This window comes from Mytilus edulis, chromosome 10 (genome assembly GCF_963676685.1).
Source record: "Mytilus edulis chromosome 10, xbMytEdul2.2, whole genome shotgun sequence".
Classification (NCBI taxonomy): domain Eukaryota; kingdom Metazoa; phylum Mollusca; class Bivalvia; order Mytilida; family Mytilidae; genus Mytilus; species Mytilus edulis.
This window is the reverse complement of record NC_092353.1, coordinates 2,429,157-2,451,625: the sequence shown is the minus strand read 5'-3', so window position 1 is coordinate 2,451,625 and position 22,469 is coordinate 2,429,157. Positions and strand designations below refer to the sequence as shown.

At 32.9% G+C, this 22,469-nt stretch overlaps 1 protein-coding gene across 1 annotated transcript; it reads right to left on the bottom strand.

Annotated features, from left to right (window-relative positions):
- Window positions 1–11,298: 11,298 nt before the first annotated feature.
- On the bottom strand, window positions 11,299–20,827 carry LOC139492149 (uncharacterized). The gene is made up of 4 exons (XM_071280290.1): window positions 20,734–20,827; window positions 16,421–18,031; window positions 12,747–12,950; window positions 11,299–12,533 (listed from the first exon to the last, which is right to left on the bottom strand). Exons 2-4 carry the CDS (start codon window positions 18,023–18,025, stop codon window positions 11,337–11,339), a joined length of 3,006 nt encoding a protein of 1,001 aa, XP_071136391.1. The 5' UTR covers window positions 18,026–18,031; window positions 20,734–20,827; the 3' UTR covers window positions 11,299–11,336.
- Window positions 20,828–22,469: the final 1,642 nt, after the last annotated feature.

Sequence of the window (22,469 nt, the reverse complement as noted above, 5' to 3'; positions counted from 1 at the left end):
AATTGGTTAAAATTATTTAATGTGCAACATTGAACCAATGCCGGTGAAATGCAGTAACTATTCCGAAACAACATTCAGATCTAAAACCGAGAACATCATTTTTGTAATCTTATAGGTTTAAAGTCTGACAACTCTCAAATTTGAGGGATGCCGTTAATTGGTCGTTTCGGCCATACACGATCATTTACCACTTCGGCTATGTACATGTATAAGGTAGTTTTGGCAATACTTTTATTTCAAATCAAAAAACATTTTTTGTATGGTTATGATTTATACAGATTTTATAACTTTAAAAAATTCACGTTTATAGAATTTAAGAAATGATATTTTGTCAAAAAAAAATTGTCAAACTGAGATTCTGTAGATCTTGGCCCAACTAGTCCCCGGCAGTCGGCGTAGATGAAATTAGAATAAAAGTATTTTCCCTCTTTACATCAATTTGAAAGTCACTAATGGAACAGATTTTCAATATATTCAGTTAGTATAATTGCATGTTCCATATGCCAGACATACTTAACTTCAAATGTTTGTGGTTGTCAGTCATCATGAGTGAAAATTTTCCTTTCAAACAAAGAGACCATCAAGGTCATTGGCACTGATTTTGTCTTCAGGATTATACAAAACATGCATATTGAATTACCTTCTCTCAAAATTAGAACGTAATAAACTGGAAACACAGTTTATCTATGTCAGATGTCCAACCGTTGCTGATGATGTTACATTTTCAAACCGGGGGAAATATGTTATTCACCTAAAAAAGAGTACAATGATTCTTCTGAAAATACCACATAAGCGATCAAGTAGTACATTTATCTTAATTTTAGGACTGGAAAATAGATGACGTGAAAGAAGTCGCTGTGTCAACAACTACCATCCATATTGATTAAGTTATATTAGATCTGTGAAAAATGACAGCCAGTACAGAAGACCGCATTTTTTGTGCCTGAAAACTCTTTATTGTCTTACTTGTGCAGTACTGGTTTTTAAGGAAACTAAAGGGTTATCACCGACCACATGTTTAATGAAGTTGAAAATGGAAATAGGGAATATGTCAAAGAGACAAACAACCCGACCAAAGAGCAGACAACAACCGAATGCAATGGATCTTCAACGCAACGAGAAATACGCAACCGGAGGTGGTCCTCAGCTTGTACAAGTTCACTGAAAATGGAAGCCGCTCTAAACTCCAAAACATATAAATGAACTAAAAATATAATACATGTATACACTACTAAGAAAGGCCAGAGGATCTTGATTTGTGACAGGCGCAAAAATGCGTCGGGGTTAAACATGTTTTGTGAGTTATCAACCCTCCTCTATACCTCTAGCCAATGTAGAATAAAGAAACATATCAATACGTACAGTTAAACTCAGTTTAAAAGAAGTCCGAGTCCGATGTCAGATAACTTGGCAAAAGAAACTTAGCAAAATGACAATGATAAATAAATTAACAAAGGACTACTAGTAGCTACTGACATGCCAGCTGCAGCATGTCCACTCCTCAACTAAACTGATTGAAAGATTATGTCTTAATCATATGAAAATCAAGTACAATCCCTCCCGTTAGGGGTTTAGTATTATATTATCATAACATATATGAGAAGAATATAACCCGTATATTATTTCAACAACTGGTTTTAAAATAAATGTGTTTATTTCCGATGCAAAGACCCAAAGAGCTAATCAATATTATTACCAATATATGCAAACCTTAATAACCTGACAACACTATCATGGGACCCTGTGTCATTCGGTTAAACGAGAGAAATGATCGTGAAATATGACTTTTAAAACAAATTCGAATAAATTAAACTGCTTTTATTCGAATAAGGGCATTCTATTGTCTGTCTGCATGTTTCATATATATGACGTCAATTGTATTTGATATATTGAATGATAGTAAGATGTCTATGTCTGGCTGTTGGTCAGGGTTCATATTCTTTCGACCTTATGTTCCGAATTAAATGACCAAACATATTAACTTTTACATTTGTCAGTCTCTACGGTACTGTAAGGACACGTTTTATGTTGTTTTTTTTAACTTTCGAGGTAAAGTGTTGAATTATAAGAAAAAATAATAGCTTTAATGTTCATTCTTATCAAAATAGTTACAGGCTTCAACCAGTTGCAGGTATATCAAATGGTAAAAGAAATATTGATTTCTGATTACTAGTATTAATTCTGGTCAAACATTATCTTTCACGATCAAAATAATGCATTGCCTGATCTTTCACGATCAAGTTTGGTGAAAATTCAACAAAATTCAAGGTTTCCATAAGCAGATTAACACTTTTAAGGGAATAGGATATATTTTTTTGACTGTGTTATCAGATACACCAAAGATTAAATTTCAAATATATCATGATATATTGAAATATGACCATTATAGTTACAAATAGCGTATAATTTCTTAAAATTAATTCCATAGACATGCATTGCGCCTTTTGTGTTGTTTCATAAAGTACTCCATATTTTTTTTTATCTTGTTGCACAGTAATGTTGAGGAATTTGAACCATTTTTACAAACATATTTTTTTGTTCGGATTTGTTCCGCGTTTCGAAAATTAAGCGATTTTTTTTTACAAATTCTGAGCAAGAATATCAATTAAAATTCTTTCACGATCCGATACAAGAGCCTTCACGATCCGGTACAAGAGCCTTCACGATCGACTCGCAATACTTGACCACCATTAGAGATTCATTCACGATCATTTCTCTCGTTAAACCGAATGACACCCGTGACTATCGTAACTATATACTTTCCGAATAAGTCTGTTTAAAGGTTTGGTCAGCTTTTAAGTTGTTGTTTGTTTTAAGCTGTTGTTTGTTTGTCTTTTTCATTTTTAGCCATGGCGTTGTCAGTTTGTTTTAGATTTATGAGTTTGACTGTCCCTTTGGTATCTTTCGTCCCTCTTTTAAGGTGAATGCCGACATGTTTCTGCTTCGTAAACATGGTAAAGAATATTACTATAAAGTATTGGATGTGAAATACCTGATCGTATAAGATGTCTGCATGATGATTTATTTTTACGAATGTTGATTTGTACCGATGATAACATTTAGTAAATGTTTTGACTAGTTAGTAATATCGAAAGCCCTGGTGTAATAATATTTCAGTAATATAGAGATTTTTCGTTGAAATCGAATACGTTGTTACATACACGAGCAAATCGAACGAATTGAGATACATATATAACACACCATAAGATGGTGACAAGACAACGTCACGGCATCTAAAAATGGATAATTAACAATAAGAAATGAAAAATCATCTCTTTTATCATAAATTTCGGTATAAAGCTTCCCGTTAAAGGTATATATATCAAGATCCAGGAAAGGGCAGTGTTCATTGTTACTATTAGTTTTATCTAAAGTCAGTTTGGCAGGATTAATCTCTTTTATTTAGTGTACATACTGAAGTCGTCATTATTGAGAGCCAATATATCATCTGAATATCTAAAAGTGTTATTAAATTTTTTAATCAGATGTTGTTTCGATGGGTCTTTGCTGATTTAAGTAATAAATTGTAACTCATAACAATACAGAAACAGGTTAGCAATAAGTGGTGCACATTTAGTCCCATGATAATTCCGATAACCTGACCGCGATATTTACGGAATCTCCATAGCGAACAAAAATGTTATCATTAATAAGTGCAGTTATAGTATCAAAGCATGTCCGACCGAGATAGGTCTTTTGTTTGTTGTTACAAAAAAAATTACATAAAAGAGTTTGAACATATATATTCCCATTCCGACTTTTTAAATGCCCATTTAATCGGATGTGTGATTTTTTTTCTATAAAATATGAATGTGAGGTAAAGTGGAATATAGGGTAGCAAAATCAAAATTTGAACAGATATGCCAATATAAACCTGCAATTCATCAAGTACTTCCAACGAATTTTTGACACTCAAAAAGTAATGGTGAACTGTTTAACAAATAACAAATTTTCTATTTGCAGATTTCGGCAAACCCACGAACTTTAATATCCTCGAATATGTAAGTTTTCCTTAATCCACGAAAATTGGTTTTAGTTTAAACATATTTTATTTGCATACACACAAATTGGATGAGACAAAAGTATTAGTCCTTCAAATATTTCTTGAGTTTTACCTTTCGCAAAATTTAAATCTGTATAACAGTTTTCATTATGTTTGTTTTGTCTAATAATTTGCCATAATCAAAATTTTGGTTTTTGTTTGTGTTGCAAATAAAATTTAAAAAAATAAAATATAACACGATAAAACACCGTTTTAACAACCTTCAAGTCTTCCCGATTAACATATCAACACGGTTAAAGATAAAGGCAACAGTAGTATACCGATGTTCAAAAGTCATAAATCGATTGAGAGAAAACAAATCCGGGTTACAAACTAAAACCGAGAGAAACAATCAATTCACCAACATTCCAACTGACTTCATTTTCAGAAAACGACATCTGTAACAAACATAAACTTTTAGCTACTTCTTTACAAGCAGAACCAAACACAATGAAAGTCCCAACTATGTACTGGCTTCCGAAGCTGCACAAAAAACCTTACAAATATAGATTTATTTCATCTTCCAGCCATTGTTCAACTACTAAATTGTCTGTTTTACTTACTAGTACACTTGGTACAATAAAAAACCTGATAATAAATTGTTCAAATAAGGCCTTTGAAAATAGTGGAATTAATTACTTTTGGAGTGTCAAAAACTCGTTGGAAGTACTTGATAAATTGCATGCATATATTGGTGATTTTAAATCTGTTCAAAGTTTTGATTTTTCTACCCTATATACCACTTTGCCTCATATTCTTATTAAGAAAAAATTCACATCCCTAATTAACTGGGCATTTAAAAAGTCGGAATGCGAGTACATATGTTCAAACTCTTTTAGATCATTTTTTAGTATCAATAAACAAAAGAACTATGTCAATTGGACATGCTTTGATACTATTTATGCACTTGAATTTTTACTTGATAACATTTTTGTTCGCTTTGGAGATTCCGTATATCGTCAAGTTATTGGAATTCCAATGGGGACTAACTGTGCACCACTTATTGCGGACCTGTTTTTGTATTGTTATGAGTTACAATTTATGACTAAAATTAGCAAAGACCCATCAAAACAACATTTGATACAAAAATTTAACAATACTTTTAGATATTTGGATGATATATTGGCTCTAAATAATGACGACTTCAGTATGTATACTAAAGAAATTTATCCTGTAGAACTTACTTTAAATAAAGCTAATGATAACAATGACCACTGCCCTTTCCTCGATCTTGATATCTATATCATAAACGGGAAGCTTAATACAAAAATTTATGATAAAAGAGATGATTTTTCATTTCCTATTGTTAATTATCCATTTTTAGATGGGGACGTTCCCTTGTCACCATCTTATGGTGTTTATATATCTCAACTTGTACGATTCGCTCGTGTATGTAACAATGTATTAGATTTTAGCGAGAGAAATTTATGTATTACTGAAAAATTATTACACCAGGGTTTTCGATATCACAAACTGGTCAAAACATTTACTAAATTTTATCACCGGTATAAGGAAATAATTCGTAAATATAACTCAACATGCAGACATCTTATACGTTCAGGTATTTCACATCCAAAATTTTATGGAAATATTCTTTATAAAGCACAAAAATGTCAGTATTCTCCTCAGAATCTAACAAAACCTTTAAATAGACTTATTAAAAGGGGATATAGTTACGATACTGTTGTCAGGTCATTAAAGATTGCATATGTTGGCTTTAACATTGATTCACTGATAGGGTCTTTGCATCGGAACTAAACACATTTATTTCTAAAAAAAAAAAAAAAACAAAAAAAAAAACAGTTGTTGGCATGACACGGGTTATGTTCTTCTCATATATTTTATGATAGTATGATACTAAACCCCTAACGGGAGGGATTGTACCTGATATTCATATGATGAAGACATAATCTTTCAATCAGTTTAATTGAGGTCTGGAGCTGGCATGTCAGTTAACTGCTAGTAGTCTGTTGTTATTTATGTATTATTGTCATTTTATTTATTTTCTTTTGTTACATCTTTTGACATCAGACTCGGACTTCTCTTGAACTGAATTTTAATGTGCGTATTGTTATTCTTTTACTTTTCTACATTGGCTAGAGGTATAGGGGGAGGGTTGAGATCTCATAAACATGTTTAACTCCGCCGCAATTTTGCGCCTGTCCCAAGTCAGGAGCCTCTGGCCTTTGTTAGTCTTGTATGATTTTAAATTTTAGTTTCTTGTGTATAATTCGGAGTTTAGTATGACGTCCATTATCACTGTACTATTATGCATATTTTAGGGGCCAGCTGAAGGACACCTACGGGTGCGGGAATTCTCGCTACATTGAAGACCCATTGGTTGCCTTCGGCTGTTGTTTGCTCTATGGTCGGGTGGTTGTCGCTTTGACATATTCACCATTTCCTTTCTCAATTTTAACTATAAGAGGAAAAAGACTAACAAACACTGAAGGACAACAACAACACAAAACACTCATCTAAATTGTGTTCATAACAAATTATTAATAGTCTACAAATCTTGTGACAATTGCAAATAATTTTTTTCGTTTTGTACCCATAAAGAATTTTGTGACAGTTCACCTTTACATTGGAAACGTACAGGATGTTCGTCGGAGGAGTTCGTATTCATAGACGAACATTGGAAACGTACAGGATGTTCATCGGAAGGGTTCGTATTCATAGACGAACATTGGAAACGTACTGTATGTTTATCGGAAGAGTTCGTATTCATAGACGAACATTGGAAACGTACAGGATGTTTGTCGGAAGAGTTCGTATTCATAGACGAACAGGATGTTTGTCGGAAGGGTTCGTATTCATAGACGAACAATTGGAAAAGATGAAAAAGAGAAAAGATCTTTTCTAAATCTTTCCTTTGCCAACAAAGGTCTCGATGGCGTCAACCTATGCAATATCCTTCATCATAAATTAGTTCAATCGAAAATACCTCCTTATTTCAAAGACCAGTCTGTACCAATAATTTCTTATACCTATACCAAACCTATTGCAACTAAAATTTTCAATTACAAACGCGTTTTGCAGAATCTCGATATTGACGACTTCAAGTCTAAACCTCCTGATTGCACTTGTGCTAGTTCCCAATTCATATATAATCCTGCTAGCCACGTTATTACTGGTGACCTTAACATTGTTAATAACACTTCTCTACGAAATGTGTTATCGAAAGGTCCGAAATATCGTGAGCCTAAATCCATCAATTGGAAATACAACTTTAAAATTTTGATGGACTCAGTCGAGGATTATGCTAGGCAATGGGCTAAACGTGAAAAAGAAGACGTAGACACTCTATCCGGCGAATGGATTAAGGCAGTGAGGTCGTTAATACAAATCAGAATCAAGAAACTGAATGGGTCCATCAATGCCCATGCTACGTCAATCTTTAAAGACCCAAATGTTGCTAAACACTTATCCGACCTCCATGATAAATATGTTGTTGTCCCCGCAGACAAAGCCCCAAATAACATCGTTTTTGTCTGTAAAAGTCACTACATTAATTGCTTGATAAACGAATTAGGTATAGACAATTCACTTGGAAACTCAATATATACCCTCACGACACTTACCAAAGAGGAAATCCTGAATAATCATAGGTCTGTTCTTTGTTCCTTTGGTATTTCAACCAAAGATGAAGAACTGGATCTTCCATCACTGTATTGGATACCTAAACTACATAAGTGTCCTTACAAACAACGGTATATTGCTGGGTCTTCCAAGTGCTCCAAGAAACCTCTTTCTAAATTATTAACATCTATTTTATCAGCAATCAAAGACGGGCTTCAAAGTTATTGTGAAACTGCCTATTATAGAGGTGGCGTGAATCAGATGTGGATACTCAAAAATTCCAAAGATCTTTTAGAGTACATACAATCTAACTCTCTTTCATCTTGTAACAGTATTAAAACATTTGACTTTTCTACTCTTTACACAAGTATTCCACATTCCAAACTAAAAGATAAATTGAAAGAGTTGGTATTACTTTGCTTCATAAAAAAGAATGGCCAACGTAGATACAAGTATCTTGTCTTAGGGACGGATAAATCATACTTTGTAAAGAATCACTCTGATTCAAACAAAAAATTCTCTGAAACCGATATTATCAAGATGTTTGATTTCTTGATTGACAACATATTTGTTACGTTCGGAGGACGTGTTTTTCAACAGACTGTCGGCATCCCCATGGGAACAAACTGTGCCCCTCTTCTTGCCGACTTGTTTCTTTATTATTATGAGGCTGACTTCATGCAGGAACTTCTTAGGAAGAAAGATAAGAAGTTAGCAATATCCTTTAACTCTACTTTCCGCTATATAGATGACGTTCTTTCACTAAACAATCAAAATTTGGTGACTAAGTGAAACGCATCTATCCAATCGAGCTAGAGATAAAGGATACTACAGATACAGTTAATTCGGCTTCATATCTTGACTTACATCTAGAAATTGACAATGAGGGTCGGTTGAAAACAAAACTTTACGACAAAAGAGATGATTTCAGCTTTCCAATTGTGAACTTTCCATTTCTAAGTAGCAACATTCCAGCAGCACTCGCATACGGGGTATATATCTCCCAATTGATACGATATTCCCGTGCTTGCATTTCCTATCATGATTTTCTTGATAGAGGGTTACTGCTCACAAGGAAGCTATTAAAGCAAGAGTTCCAAATGGTGAAGTTGAAATCATCCCTTCGTAAATTTTACGGACGCCATCACGAGTTGGTTGACCGTTATAGAATAACCGTTTCACAAATGATATCGGATATGTTCGTTACGTCGTAACTACAATCCCCTTCCCTTTCATGAATGTGACCTACCGAATTACACTATTTACCGGATTTGTAATCACATAAGCAACACGACGGGTGCCACATGTGGAGCAGGATCTGCTTACCCTTCCGGAGCACCTGAGATTACCCCTAGTTTTTGGTGGGGTTCGTGTTGTTTATTCTTTAGTTTTCTATGTTGTGTCATGTGTATTATTGTTTTTCTGTTTTTCTGTTTGTCTTTTTCATTTTTAGCCATGGCGTTGTCAGTTTGTATTGGATTTATGAGTTTGACAGTCCCTTTGGTATCTTTCGTCCCTCTTTTAGAAACGTACAGGATGTTTGTCGGAAGAGTTCTTATTCATAGACGAACATTGGAAACGAAAAGGACGTTTGTTGGACGAGTTCGTATTCATAGACGAACATTGGAAACGTAAAGGACGTTTGTTTGACGAGTTCGCATTCATAGACGAACATTGGAAACGTAACTTAGGACGTTTGTTGGACGAGTTCGTATCCATAGACGAACATTGGACACGTACAGAAAATTTGTCGGAAGAGTTCGTATCATTAAAAGAGCATCATTTTACAGAACTTTACCAGTAGACGGCTCGCGAAGATTTACTAATGAGGTCTTTCCTGTATCCAACTAAAAAATTTTGGAAGTTTAAATGAAGTATGGCGTAGTTAGAATAAATATACTATTCTGCCTAGAGCTTAATTTTGAATTAGTAATTTCACATAATTATATTACTTGTATACAAATAATCGACAGGCCTAGGGAGAATGGAAGATATAAAAATTATACGAAAACTTGTCTTATGTAATGACGAAAAGAATAACTTTATAATGTAGCGTACGTATCTGCCAAAGACAAATAAATAGAACAATTGTGCGACCATTTCACAATTTATTTCATGTCTTTTTTAGGGGTGAAAAATAAACCGGAACCGATTTGTTCAACACACAAGATATTATCATTTACATTTGGAAGTAAGTTTAACTAAGGAGCAACATTAACCATTTTGACGCCAGAAACAAAAATTCAAGTAATTAAAAACCAATTGTTCAGAGAACACAATTGAAGGTCTTTCCACATCAAAGAAATTTTGAAAAGAAGCTAGTTTCTTCAGACTGATGCAATAAATAATGGTTTTGATATGCTTGAAAGTGAACTAAATGAGATCATATGCTACTTCCAGTTAAGTAAATGTGACCTTTGGTCTCATATGGTAGCTTCTTTCACACCGATTCCAAAAATATATAGTTTTTATATACTTTTGCCTGTAAACCAGAATATAATTCACCACTTCCGTTTTACAAAAAGTTACTTCTAGTCTTAAGTGATAAGTGAATGTATTTAAATTACAAAATATATCGAATCTGAGTACTTAGATATGAAAAAAGTACAAAAAAGCTACTTCCAGTTGTCATTTTTCAAGGTCATATGTCACCTTACCTTTTGTAGAAGGACATATGGCTTTATAATGAATTTAGTTGAAGTTATAATCAAATAACCTTATATAAAGACATTTCAGGGGAACTAACTCCAATAAGATGCCATTTAATTGTATCAGACCAAATGTAACATATCTTCATTACAATAAAGCAAACATTTTGCACTTGTTCTATTATATATATCTTTTAAGACTCAGAGAAAATCTCAAAATAATGATTAGTCAAAATTTAGAATTTGACCTTGACCTTTGACCTTGTGACCTTTGTCAAGGTCATTGCTCCACAATGTCATTGCAAAAGACCCTATGGGTCAAGGACATTTTGTTTAAGAGTTTTGCCTAATGATTGCTTTATATAAACCATCAATGGGGATTATGCCCCTTACACAATGGTAAAACCAATACAGTCATATGTAACAAAGTTGTCCCTTGAAGTACCAAGCATTTTTCACTATGTAGATTTTCTGTATCTATAATAATTCCAAAGCTATAGGGAAATCAAAGACAAATAAAAATCTAAAATACGACCTTGACCTTTGACCTTGACCTTATTTTCATTTTTTGGGGACAAGGATCTCAAATCAAAAGACCCTAGGTCTCTATCACTTATGGTTTTCCAGTTTAAAATACATTTCAAAATTTCAAATACAAAAGGGGAAATAACTCCCATATGGAGCGTTCATATTGCTTCGGTCAAAATTGGACAAATCATGCGAAGGATATAATGAGCAATTTTATAAAATAAATTTGTCGTAATATTTTACGGTTGCGAAGGAGTAGTGGACACAAGGAAAACAGTGTTTGGGGAAATAACTCCTACAAAGAAAAGTATTCGGTTACACAGGGTAAATTTCAAAAGCGCATAAACTGTTCAATATCATTTACCAAATATCTAAGCGACATATTGCGAAACAAATGTTTATCGCAAGAAGAAAAAAAAAATAATCAGAAGAAAAACAATAGGTCTTTCCACAGAAAAGTGGAAAGACCTAATTATTGGTATGTGTTAAAAGACAATAAGAAAGTAAAATCAATTGTTTTATTGAAATTTTGGTGATTATCTGTGCTTAATGATTTTCAAAATGGTTTTATCAAACTCTCCAACACAAATTCTTTCCGTGTAGTCCAAACACAGAGCAGACACCATTGTCAGGTGGCAATTATCAATACACTGTACAAAGTGTCCTTTATGATTGACGACAAATATCAAGTTTTGTACAGTGAAAATCATTTGACACTTACTATTTGTTACTATAGCTCCTGGTTCAAACGTTGTTAATTGTGAGTAATCACAAAATGCCTTGGAAGAGTTGTAAATAAATTTGAAATTTCCGAATTTGTTAAAAACAATTATTACGCGTCCATTCGTATCTGACACACAAATGTCTCCATTGTTATTCTCGGTTATAAACAGAATTCCGAGACCGGGTTGAAACAAAGGTTTTCCGTTATCATAATTTTGAATTTCTTGAACTCTTTTTCCATCTGTGTACCGGACGATTTTATAATTTGTATAACTGTCATCAGACATTGTAACTAATATATCCCCTGACTTTGTACAATGTAGACCACTCGGTAGCCACTGTGGACCTACGTCTATGAAAGTTTCTCTCCTTCCTTCTTTAATGATGGTAACCTTGCCAGGTTTCCCTTCTGTGAAGATTAATTCACCATCATTTGTGATAGAAATGTCATTTGCAGGTAAACTTATTGGCAGGTCAACTGTTTCTAGAACTTCTCCATTTATATTTATGCGCGCAATGATATTGTCCTGTCCACAAACCCAGAACTGATCTCCGGGTAAGGTACATACCCTTGTGGGTACAATCGGAGTCGGGACTGAACGAATTAATTTGGGTTTATCCGATACTTTAAGATATCCTAATTCAAAGTATAACTTCTTCCAATCAACGGGTTTTGTGTCAAATTTAGGGTGTTCAATTTTAAATTCAGAAATATTGTCTGCTTTATTGTGACGATAATTGACCACATCGTTAATATCTGCTGAATTCAAAATATCTTTATTTCTTTGTAAAATAACATATGATTGTGTTAAACATGCATTACCATTTGATTGATTACTTTGCAGTGCAGAAATATCTTCTTTCCTTATATCATTTGCCTCGTTCTGATATCTGTCAAAAATATCATCAATTTTTCTGTGACAATTTTCTCTATGATTCTGAATAGATTTATTCAGTTCGTCATGGGCAGTTGTGGTGTCGGAGATTGTGTTTTCTATCCTTAAAATGTTCTATTTAAATTCTGGTATTACTTTACTCTCTAAATTATCATTATGTTTATTTATCTCGTGGTATCGATCATTGATATAACTGGAAAGATTCAGTGTTTTGTGACTTTGATGATCGCCAGTTAATACACATTCTTGACACACGGGTATTTTACATTGTTTGCAAAATCTCATGCATCTCACAAACTTATGTTTTTGACATACTGGGAAATGTACCTTGGTTTTTTTCTGTGTAAAAACCACAATGTCATGCTCATCTTTCTTTCTTTTACTCAATCTGTTTTTGGAATGATCATGAACGCAATCTTGACAAAGATTAAACAAACAGGTATTGCAACGATTATCAGCATCGACGGTTTCACAAACATTACATTTATCATAAACCTGGTATGATTTTATAAACCAATTACCCATGGTTCTCTACAAAATAGTAATAGTGTATTAAAACTCTGTCAAATTTATTATACCAACATTTTATGTACTGTAAAACAGTGAGAATTTCCTACAAATTGAGAATCAAATGATGTCCTACAAAATAAGGCTCAAATGTCAAAAATGCAATCTTTAAGTTTGAGGTCTTTGGTGACTCACGTGTTATGAATATGTACATGTCTTATTCCGACACTAATTGTCAGTTTGGTTTATCGATAGTTCAGAGCTGTACAGAGGAAGTTCAGTTATCAAAATAAAACAACCATAAGAGATGTTCGAATTTTTAATTTTTACACCAAATCATTGTTGTTTTCATATATCTTTGTATGTTATGTTATGTATTTCTATTTGTATTCATTCAATGAGTTAATCAAATTGAGAATGGAAATGGGAAATGTGTCAAAGAGAGAACAACCCGACCATAGAATAGACAACAGCAGAAGGTCACCAATAGGTCTTCAATGCAGCGAGAAATTCCCGCACCCGGAGGCGTGCTTCAGCTGGCCCCTAAACAAACATATATACTAGTTCAGTGATAATGAACGCCATACTTAACTCCAAATTATACACAAGAAACTAAAGTTAACAAAGGCCAGAGGCTCCTGACTAGGGACATGCGCAAAAAAGCGGCGGGTTTAACATGTTTATGAGATCTCAACCCTCCCCTATACATCTAGCTAATGTAGAAAAGTAAACGCATAACAATACGCACATTACAATTCAGTTTAAGAGAAGTCCTATTCTGATGTCAGAAAACGTAACAAAAAAAAATAAACCAAATTACAATAATACAAGCCCTTTTCAACTGATTTTTATAGTTCGTTATTATGCTGTACTGTTACACTGTCCCATGATCACTATAACATGTTTAACCCCGAAACATTATATATGTATGTGCCTGTCCCAAGTCAGGAGCCTGTAATTCAGTGGTCGTCGCTTGTTGCTTTGTTACATATTTGTTTTACGTAATGTTTTTGTACATAATTTAAGCTGTTATAGTTTTCTCGTTTGAATAGTTATATAATTGTGTTTTCGAGGCCTTTTATAGCCGACGATGCGGTATGGACTTTGCTATAAATTGTTTAAGGCCGTACGTACAGTGCTGTTAATATCGATGTCACTTGATCTCTTGTGAAGAGTTGTCTCATTGGTAATCATACCACATCTTGTTTATATATATAAGGCGGTATTTGAGGTCAAACTTTGATTTAATTGTTCTTTAAGTTCGCATTTGATTTGGCATTCCAATTGTTCAGTTTGATTCTAGCGCCACCGATAAGTTGTATGTAATTGAAACGTACCTCTGATGTACTAATATGTTTGCAAGTGACTTGTTCCAGTTTATACAAAAATGAATTCCTTTAAACAGCAGTTTTAATCATAATAAGTCTTTAATATTGGAGATAAATTGCATAATTGTGTCATTGAGTTGGCCTGGTGCATGCATATATCTATTGGTTAACGCAAAAATATGTTCTCCTCCAAATTTACAAAAATATTGAACTTCCTCTTATACATGTTTTATAAAACAAACGGAGAGAGGGTATCTATTTGTCCATTATTTATTTTGGAAAATATTCGCCTTTTTATATAATTTTACAACACAATAATTCTCTATTCTTAGTTGTAGTCTCAATTACGTTAACAATGTTAAACCCATACAGACTCCACTTAATATTTTCACTATTTGTCTATCAATGGATACTTTAACATGTTTAAATCGATTTGAATCAATAATTTAATGTCCTACTAAGTCATTCAGCTCTTTATAAGTTTCCAGTCTTAAACATTTCGCTTTTTTTACTATTTATATACATGTATAAATATAGCGTTCATGACCAAAAGCGCCTCGGACAGGTACAATATATATATATTTTTTTTGTTTTCTTTACCATTTACAAACAGGTACTTGTCTTTGAACCTTTTCAGGTTATCATGAAAATAAAGAAATGAAAATATGTTTTCATTATTTAGTCATAAAAATATATAAACTAATTATACTCACAAGCTTTGGGGAATGTTTGGTGGTGAAATAAAAATCGCTTTTGGAACAGTTTAATATCATTTCTTATAGATTGTGCAATACATGAGTTGTTGGCCTTGACTCGATCGATTTCTATTTTTAACAAAATCTATAATGTGTCTATTTTTATTTCAAAATAATCTACCCGTAAAAATAAAATCATACATACATACATATATTAAACGTACATCTTTTGGGATTATATGCGTGTTTATGATTAGTGTATACATCGAATGAAGATATGATCAAATATGATCACATATTGTGTTATATAATTTAATTATCGTTGCCCTTACTGTAAATATACAATGATTCCGCGTATATGTCTCCTACCATGTGTTTGCTTGAAGAACTTGTTAACTTTGTTTCGTCTCTCTCACTATCCAATTGATACCACGAGTAATTTTAACAAAATATTCTTTTCCTTGCACATGTTGCATTAAACACCAAACCTATAGAATATGATGTTTTCAGAAATTCACGAAAAATAATTCGTAGTAGAAGTACCAACAAAACTATTTTAATCGAATTGAATTGATGAATATTTTAGTTGGAGACAGACAAAATGTAAGCATTCCTCTTTGACAGAACAAACATAGACGAAACATTGAAACATTTTGAAGGTTTTTACAAAATCTAAATCCTGAAAAAAATATGGTCTGTCTTTATGATCTGTTTACTGAGCACTGGATATTACTCCGATTTGTTCCAGGGTTTATGTTGCCCAGCTTTATTAATCTAAGTTGCATAACTGTTGTTTGTCTTTTTTCACAAGGCATTGTAAGTTTGTCTTTGTCCTTTAAACAGACTTATTAAGAAGAGATATAGTTACGACACTGCTGACAGGTCATTAAAGATAGCATATTTTGGCTTTTATATTGGTTCACTTAATGGGTCGTTACATGAGTTTACTTTTCGTTTTGTTGGGAATGAAAATTCAATAGGTCTTGCATTTGAGCGACAACTCAGCTTTCAAAGATGAGCATTATTTATCAGATATAACATGGCGAACTATATTTGTTTAAGTATAAGTGATAACGAGCAATCGATGGTTTCCAATGTTACATCCTTGAGGTATGAGGTATCTAAAAATCAAAGTAACAAAAATACCAAACTCCAAGAAAAATTCAAAGACAGAAAGTCCTATAACAATTGTCAAAATTTAACAAGCTTAAAGTTATCAACAAATGGAAAGCAACTCTTATACTCTTGATCCGATACAGGGATTTCCTTATGTATAAAACGGTGTATTAAACCTGTTTTTTTAACTAACTAAACCTCTCTCTTGTATGACAGTCGCGTAAAAATCCATTAAATTGCAAATAATGTGTGAGCAAAGCAAACTTACAAAATAGGTGGAAATGTCAAAAATTGGTGACTTGTTTAAAAGACAAAGAAACAAAAATCAAATGTTTTATCAACATTTCGATTATTATCTGTACTTAATGATTTTCAAATTGGTTTTATCAAACTCTCCGACACAAATCCTTTCCGTGTAGTCCAAACACAGAGCAGACGCCATTGTCAGGTTGCAATTATCAATACACTGTACAAAGTGTCCGTTATGATCGAGAACAAATATAAAGTTTTGTACAGTGAAAAGCATTTCACACTTATTATTCGTTACTATAGCTCCTGGTTTGAACGTTGTCAATTCTGGACAATCGTATAATGCCCGGGTAGTGTCGTAATCAAATTTGAAATTTCCGAATTGGTTCAAAACAATTATTACACATCCATTCGTATCTGACACACAGATGTCTTCATTATTATTCTCGGTTACAAACAGAATTCCGAGACCGGGATGAAACAAAGGATTTCCGTTATAATAATTTTGAATTTCTTGAACTGCTAATCCGTCTCTGTAACGGACGATTTTATGATTTTCATAACTGTCATCAGACATGGTTACTAATACATCTCCTGACTTTGTACAATGTAGACCACTCGGGTGCCACTGTGAACCTATGTCTATAAAAGGTTTTCTCCTCCCTTCTTTAATGATGATAACTTTGCCAGGTTTCCCTTCTGTAAAAATTAATTCACCGTTGTTTGTTATAGAAATGTCATTTGCATGTTCACTTATTGGCAGGTCAACTGTTTCTAGAACTTCTCCATTCATATTTATGCGCGCAATCATATTGTCCTGTCCACAAACCCAGAACTGATCTCCGGGTAAGGTACATGCTATTGTGGGTACCATCGGAGTCGGGACTGACCGAATAAGTTTTGGTTTATCCGATACTTTAAGATATCCTAATTCGAAGTATAACTTCTTCCAATCAACGGGTTTGGTGTCAAATGTAGGAAGTTCAATTTCAAATTCAGAAGTATTGGCTGCTTCCTTGTGACGATAATTGACCACATCGTTAATATCGGCTGAATTCAAAATATCTTTATTTCTTTGTAAAATAAGACATGATTGTTTTAAACATTCATTATCATTCGATAGATAACTATGCAGGGCAGAAATATCTTCTGTTCTTGAATCGTCTGCCTCGTTCTGATATCTGTCAAAAATATCATCAATTTTTCTGTGACAATTTTCTCTATGCTTCTGGATAGATTTATTCAGTTCGTCAAAGGCAGTTGTAGTGTCAGAGATTGCGTTTTCTATCCTTGGAATGTTCTGTTTAAATTCTGGTATTACTGTACTCTCTAAATTATCATTATGTTTATTTATTTCATGGTATCGATCATTGATATAACTGGACAGATTCAGTGTTTTGTGACTTTGATGATCGCCAGTTAGTCCACATTCTTTACATACGGGTATTTTACATTGATTGCAAAGTCTGATGCATCTCATAAATTTATGTTTTTGACATACTGGGGAACGTACCATGGCTTTTTTCTGTGTAAAAGGTACAATGTCGTGCTCATATTTCTCTCTTTTACTCAATCTGTTTTTGGAATGATCATGAACGCAATCGCGACAAAGATTAAACAAACAGGTATTGCAATGATTATCAGCAGCGATGGTTTCACAAACATTACATTTTTCATAAACCTGGTCGGATTTTATAAACCAGTTACCCATGGTTCTCTACAAAATAGTAATTGTGTATGAAAACTCAGTCAAATTTGTGTTACCAAGACAATATTTTATTTTATTTTTATTTACCAGCTTTTTATGAACTGTAAAACAGTGAGACGTTTCTACAAATTGAGAATCAAATGATTTCATATAAAATAAGAGTCAAATTGCGAAGATGCGATCTTGGACAAAATCTTATGCATCTTTGATGACTCACGTGATATGAATATCTACATGTGTTTCTTCTGCACTAATTGTTAGTTTGGTTTATCGAATATTCAGAGATTTACAGAAGAAATTACTGAGTGATCAAAATAAAACAACCATAAAAAATGTTTTATTTTTTTATTTTTACGCCTTATCATTATTGTTTTCATATAATTAACATACGAATTATCATTTGTTTTATCATGTTTGTCTAGTGGTCTGTATTTGTCATATATTACATGTACTCGATTGTGATATCATGCATGTTTGGCTTTCTAACTATTTTGATCTGAGCGTCACTGATGAGTTATGTAGACGAAACACGCGTCTGGCATATCAAATTATATAAGCCTGGTACCTTTGATAACTATTTAGTGTTCTGTCTGCTGTCAGTAACTGCGAGTACTCTCAGATCTTTAGTTAGTGTCTTTTTTTTGTAGTGATGTACAAGTACCCCCGGCGGCCACGTCCACTCTCTGTTTTTTTTCTGTATATATACATATATGCCTGTCAGGAGCCTGTAATTCACTGGTCGTTGTTTGTGGCTGTTTTACATTAAACATATATTGTTTTTTTGTACATTAATTAGGCTGTTAGTTTTCTCGTTTTAATTGTTTTACATTTGTGATTTCGGGGCCTTTTATAGCTAACTATACGGTATTTAGTATTTACAATACCATAAGGTTACCTATAGCTGTTAACATCTGTGCCATTGGGTCTCTTGTAAAGTATTGTCTCATTGGCAATCATAACACATTTGGTTTTAAATATAAAGCGGTATTTAGGTCAACTTTTTGTGTATCATTGTTCTTCAAGTTCGCATTTGATTTGGCCTCCCAATTGTTCAGTTTGATTCTAGCGCCACTGATAAGTCGTATGTAATTGAAACGTACTTTAATTCGGCGAACTAAATTATTAGCAGTGTATCTTTGATCACATGTCACTGTCTGAATTCATCATGAGACTGATTTCGTTTAAAGAATAGCTCATAGTTGTCAAATTGAAACACCCGTTTTCTAAAGATTACGGATGTAACTATATAAGAGCAGAAACTTCTAACCCTTTCGGGAACTTCAGGAATAAAATACTAGGTATATTTTTAAAATCTGTGTTTTCTATGTTGTGTTTTGTAGACTGTTGTTTGTCTTCTCTCTTACTCCCAAGGGTTGACTGAAGAAATGAAATATGTTCAGCTTGAATCTCAATTGTCTTTTAAAAAAATAATAAAGCCCATGATTAAAAGGGCGTATGTTTGGTCTTGAGATGTATTAATAAACGGCCATGTCCGCACTTCACGAAGGGATAGAAATCGATTTAGACAACATGGACAAGTAAACGGATAAAAAGACGTCTTAAAAATATGACTTATATTTTTTTGAAAGCTGCGGGCCTGTTAGGGTGTGTTCATTTCTAAGTGATTTTAACTCGGTATTTTCTGTAAAAAAAATATGTAAAATTGTTTGTTTTAAGATTGTCACCAGCATAACATAGTGATGACTGCTGTACCCATATTTTGACTATTTTATTTATTATGTCTGTTTTGTTCACACATCGTTGTAAATATAACGGAATTTGATGAGACTGTCGTAAAAGTGAGAGGTTTAGCCCTATAAAACCAGGTTCAATCCACCATTTTCTACATTTCAAAATGCCTGTACCAAGTCAGGAATATGGCAGTTGTTGTCCGTTCGTGTGATGTGTTTTGTCATTTGCTTTTGCCATGTGATTAGGGACTTTCCGATTGAACTTTCCTCGGAGTTCAGTTTTTTGGCGATTTTACTTTCTTCATTTTGTAAACCCTAAACCAATGGGTTGTATTATATGTCATTTTATCGTTCTTAATATATATGAAATACTTTTCACTGGACGTTAAAAGATTAACAGTTAGTCAATAAATGCTTTAGGCTGCTTTAGGCTGAGCATCTTCACAATAATACACATGTAATAGATCTATAACAACAGAGAATGTATCTATTTGTCCTTTTTTGTCTATTTGTTTTGTCAATTATTCTCTATTTTTTTTTATAATTTTACAACATCATTATTGTCTTCTTTATTAAATAACAAATTACCTCCTTATTCTCTTATTATATTTTTTTGTGCCTATTTTTCTGTATTCTTTATGCCCCACCCTATTTTGATGTAGTCTCAATACTGTTAACAATAGTAAACCCATGCAGATTCTCCTTAATATTTCCACTATTTATCTATCAAAGTTTACCTAAACATTTTAACAAGTTTAAATCGATTTGGCTATAAGTTTAGATTCCTCTAGGCCACAAGTTTCAGGTCTTTTTAAAAATATTTTGCTTTTGATTTTTGACTTTAGCGTTCCTGATGAAAAGCATCTCGGAAGGATACAATTTATAGTTTTGTTTGTCTTATCATTTACACACAGGCACGTGTCTTTGATCCTTTTTATTTCCAGATACAAGTGTCTGCATGAGCATGATGAGCAAGTACCTTTCATTTGTCATAAAAATATACAAATTAATTATACTCACAAGCTATGGGGATTGTTTGGTGGTGTAATAAAAAATCCGTGGAACAGTTTTTAAATATCATTTTTAAAAGATGATTAAAGATTGTGAAATATTAAATATAACACACGAGTTGTGTGCCCTTGACTCGATCAATTTCTTTTTCTAATCATCTCCGTAATGTGTCTATTTTTAAAACAAATTAATCTGATTTATATGCATAGCTTGTTTGGATCAGTGTATGTATATCGAATGAAGATATGATGAAATATATTGTAATATAATTTAATTATCGTTGCTCTAGTTGTAAACATAAATTAATGATAGTAATCGATCTGACATTCACAAAGAAAAGGAAGTTTAAGTGAGAATAGTTTAAATCGAAGCTATTGATGTTTTAATATCTTATTTCTTAAAACGTTTAAAACCCCGGGATAACAACAAAAAATAGAATCGTCGATGAGGACGCCCATTTAATATTCTCGGGAGGGGCTGGGTAATGTTAAAATCAATATCTTTGTCTGTCTGGAAGTCAAAATAGTTAACGTCTTTACACAAGACATTAATATTCAGTAACACAATGCAGGATACAAATGTGCATACAATTTATATCAAGTGATTAATTATGGTTTTCTATTGTGAATTTAGTTTCCACTTTTTACAAGCATACTGTTGGTGTAATTAATCAAAATTGTTGGTAACAGCATAGACATGAAAAAAGTACACTCTATTTTTTCTCACTAAATGTCTTGAAATTTCTTTTCTTTACACTGTCGTTCAAGAAACGAGGCGTTTTAAATGTAAATATAACTTTGCATTTTGTGAAAAAAAAGACTGACTGATTCAATATTCATAGGGAATATAATTTAACGGCTGATTTAAGAAGCGGTAACAGGATAGACATGAACCTTCCGTACGCTGATTGAATTTAGTTTGTAGATAATATGTTACATACAATGATAAAGAAGATACGATTTTTCGTTAGAGTAATAACTACATACGCACACAAATACCCCCCAAATCGGACTTACATGCAGTTTAATCTTATCAAAATAGACGTAAGGTGTGTTTATTTTTAATGTTCTAAATCACTTTGGAGTTCATTTAAAATATAATTATATTCGAAATAAAATAAATAAATCCTTACCCCCTTTCTTTCGACGAAGGAGTAACACATAGACTACAAATGTTAAAATTTCTGGTTCGACTTTCTCAGTAGCAGCACAATCTGTCAAATCGTATGGCGGTATCTCAAGTGACAAGTTACGTGTGCATGACATGCTCACATTATAAAAGCTTCATTATCAAGGCTTTACTATTGACGCAAAACATGCTACAATACGGCAATGAGAAAGAACGACATAAATGGTCTAAACATTTGTTGAAAACATCATGGATGCCTGTTACTCAATAACAAAAAAATGTTTTCCCAGTCTATGGTATAAAGATTTGTAAGATGATTTTCGATTTTCTCCTATCAGCTATTGTTACATTCTATCAGTATACAGACGTATCTTCAACTCAGGAGTCAGAACTTAAGAATGACATGATTTAAAACAAACTTTTTGAACAAATATCTCTTCAACTGTTTCGATACTTATACATCCTTGGCTTTCAAATATTCAGCTGGACCAGATAAAGTTAAATCCAGAAAAAAAAGCTCTTCGAAGGCATACAATTTAAAAAGTGGTTTTTTTTTTCCAATTGTTTTTTTTGAGACTCATATATAGTAAAAGAACCTTATTTTGTATTTTTATCTT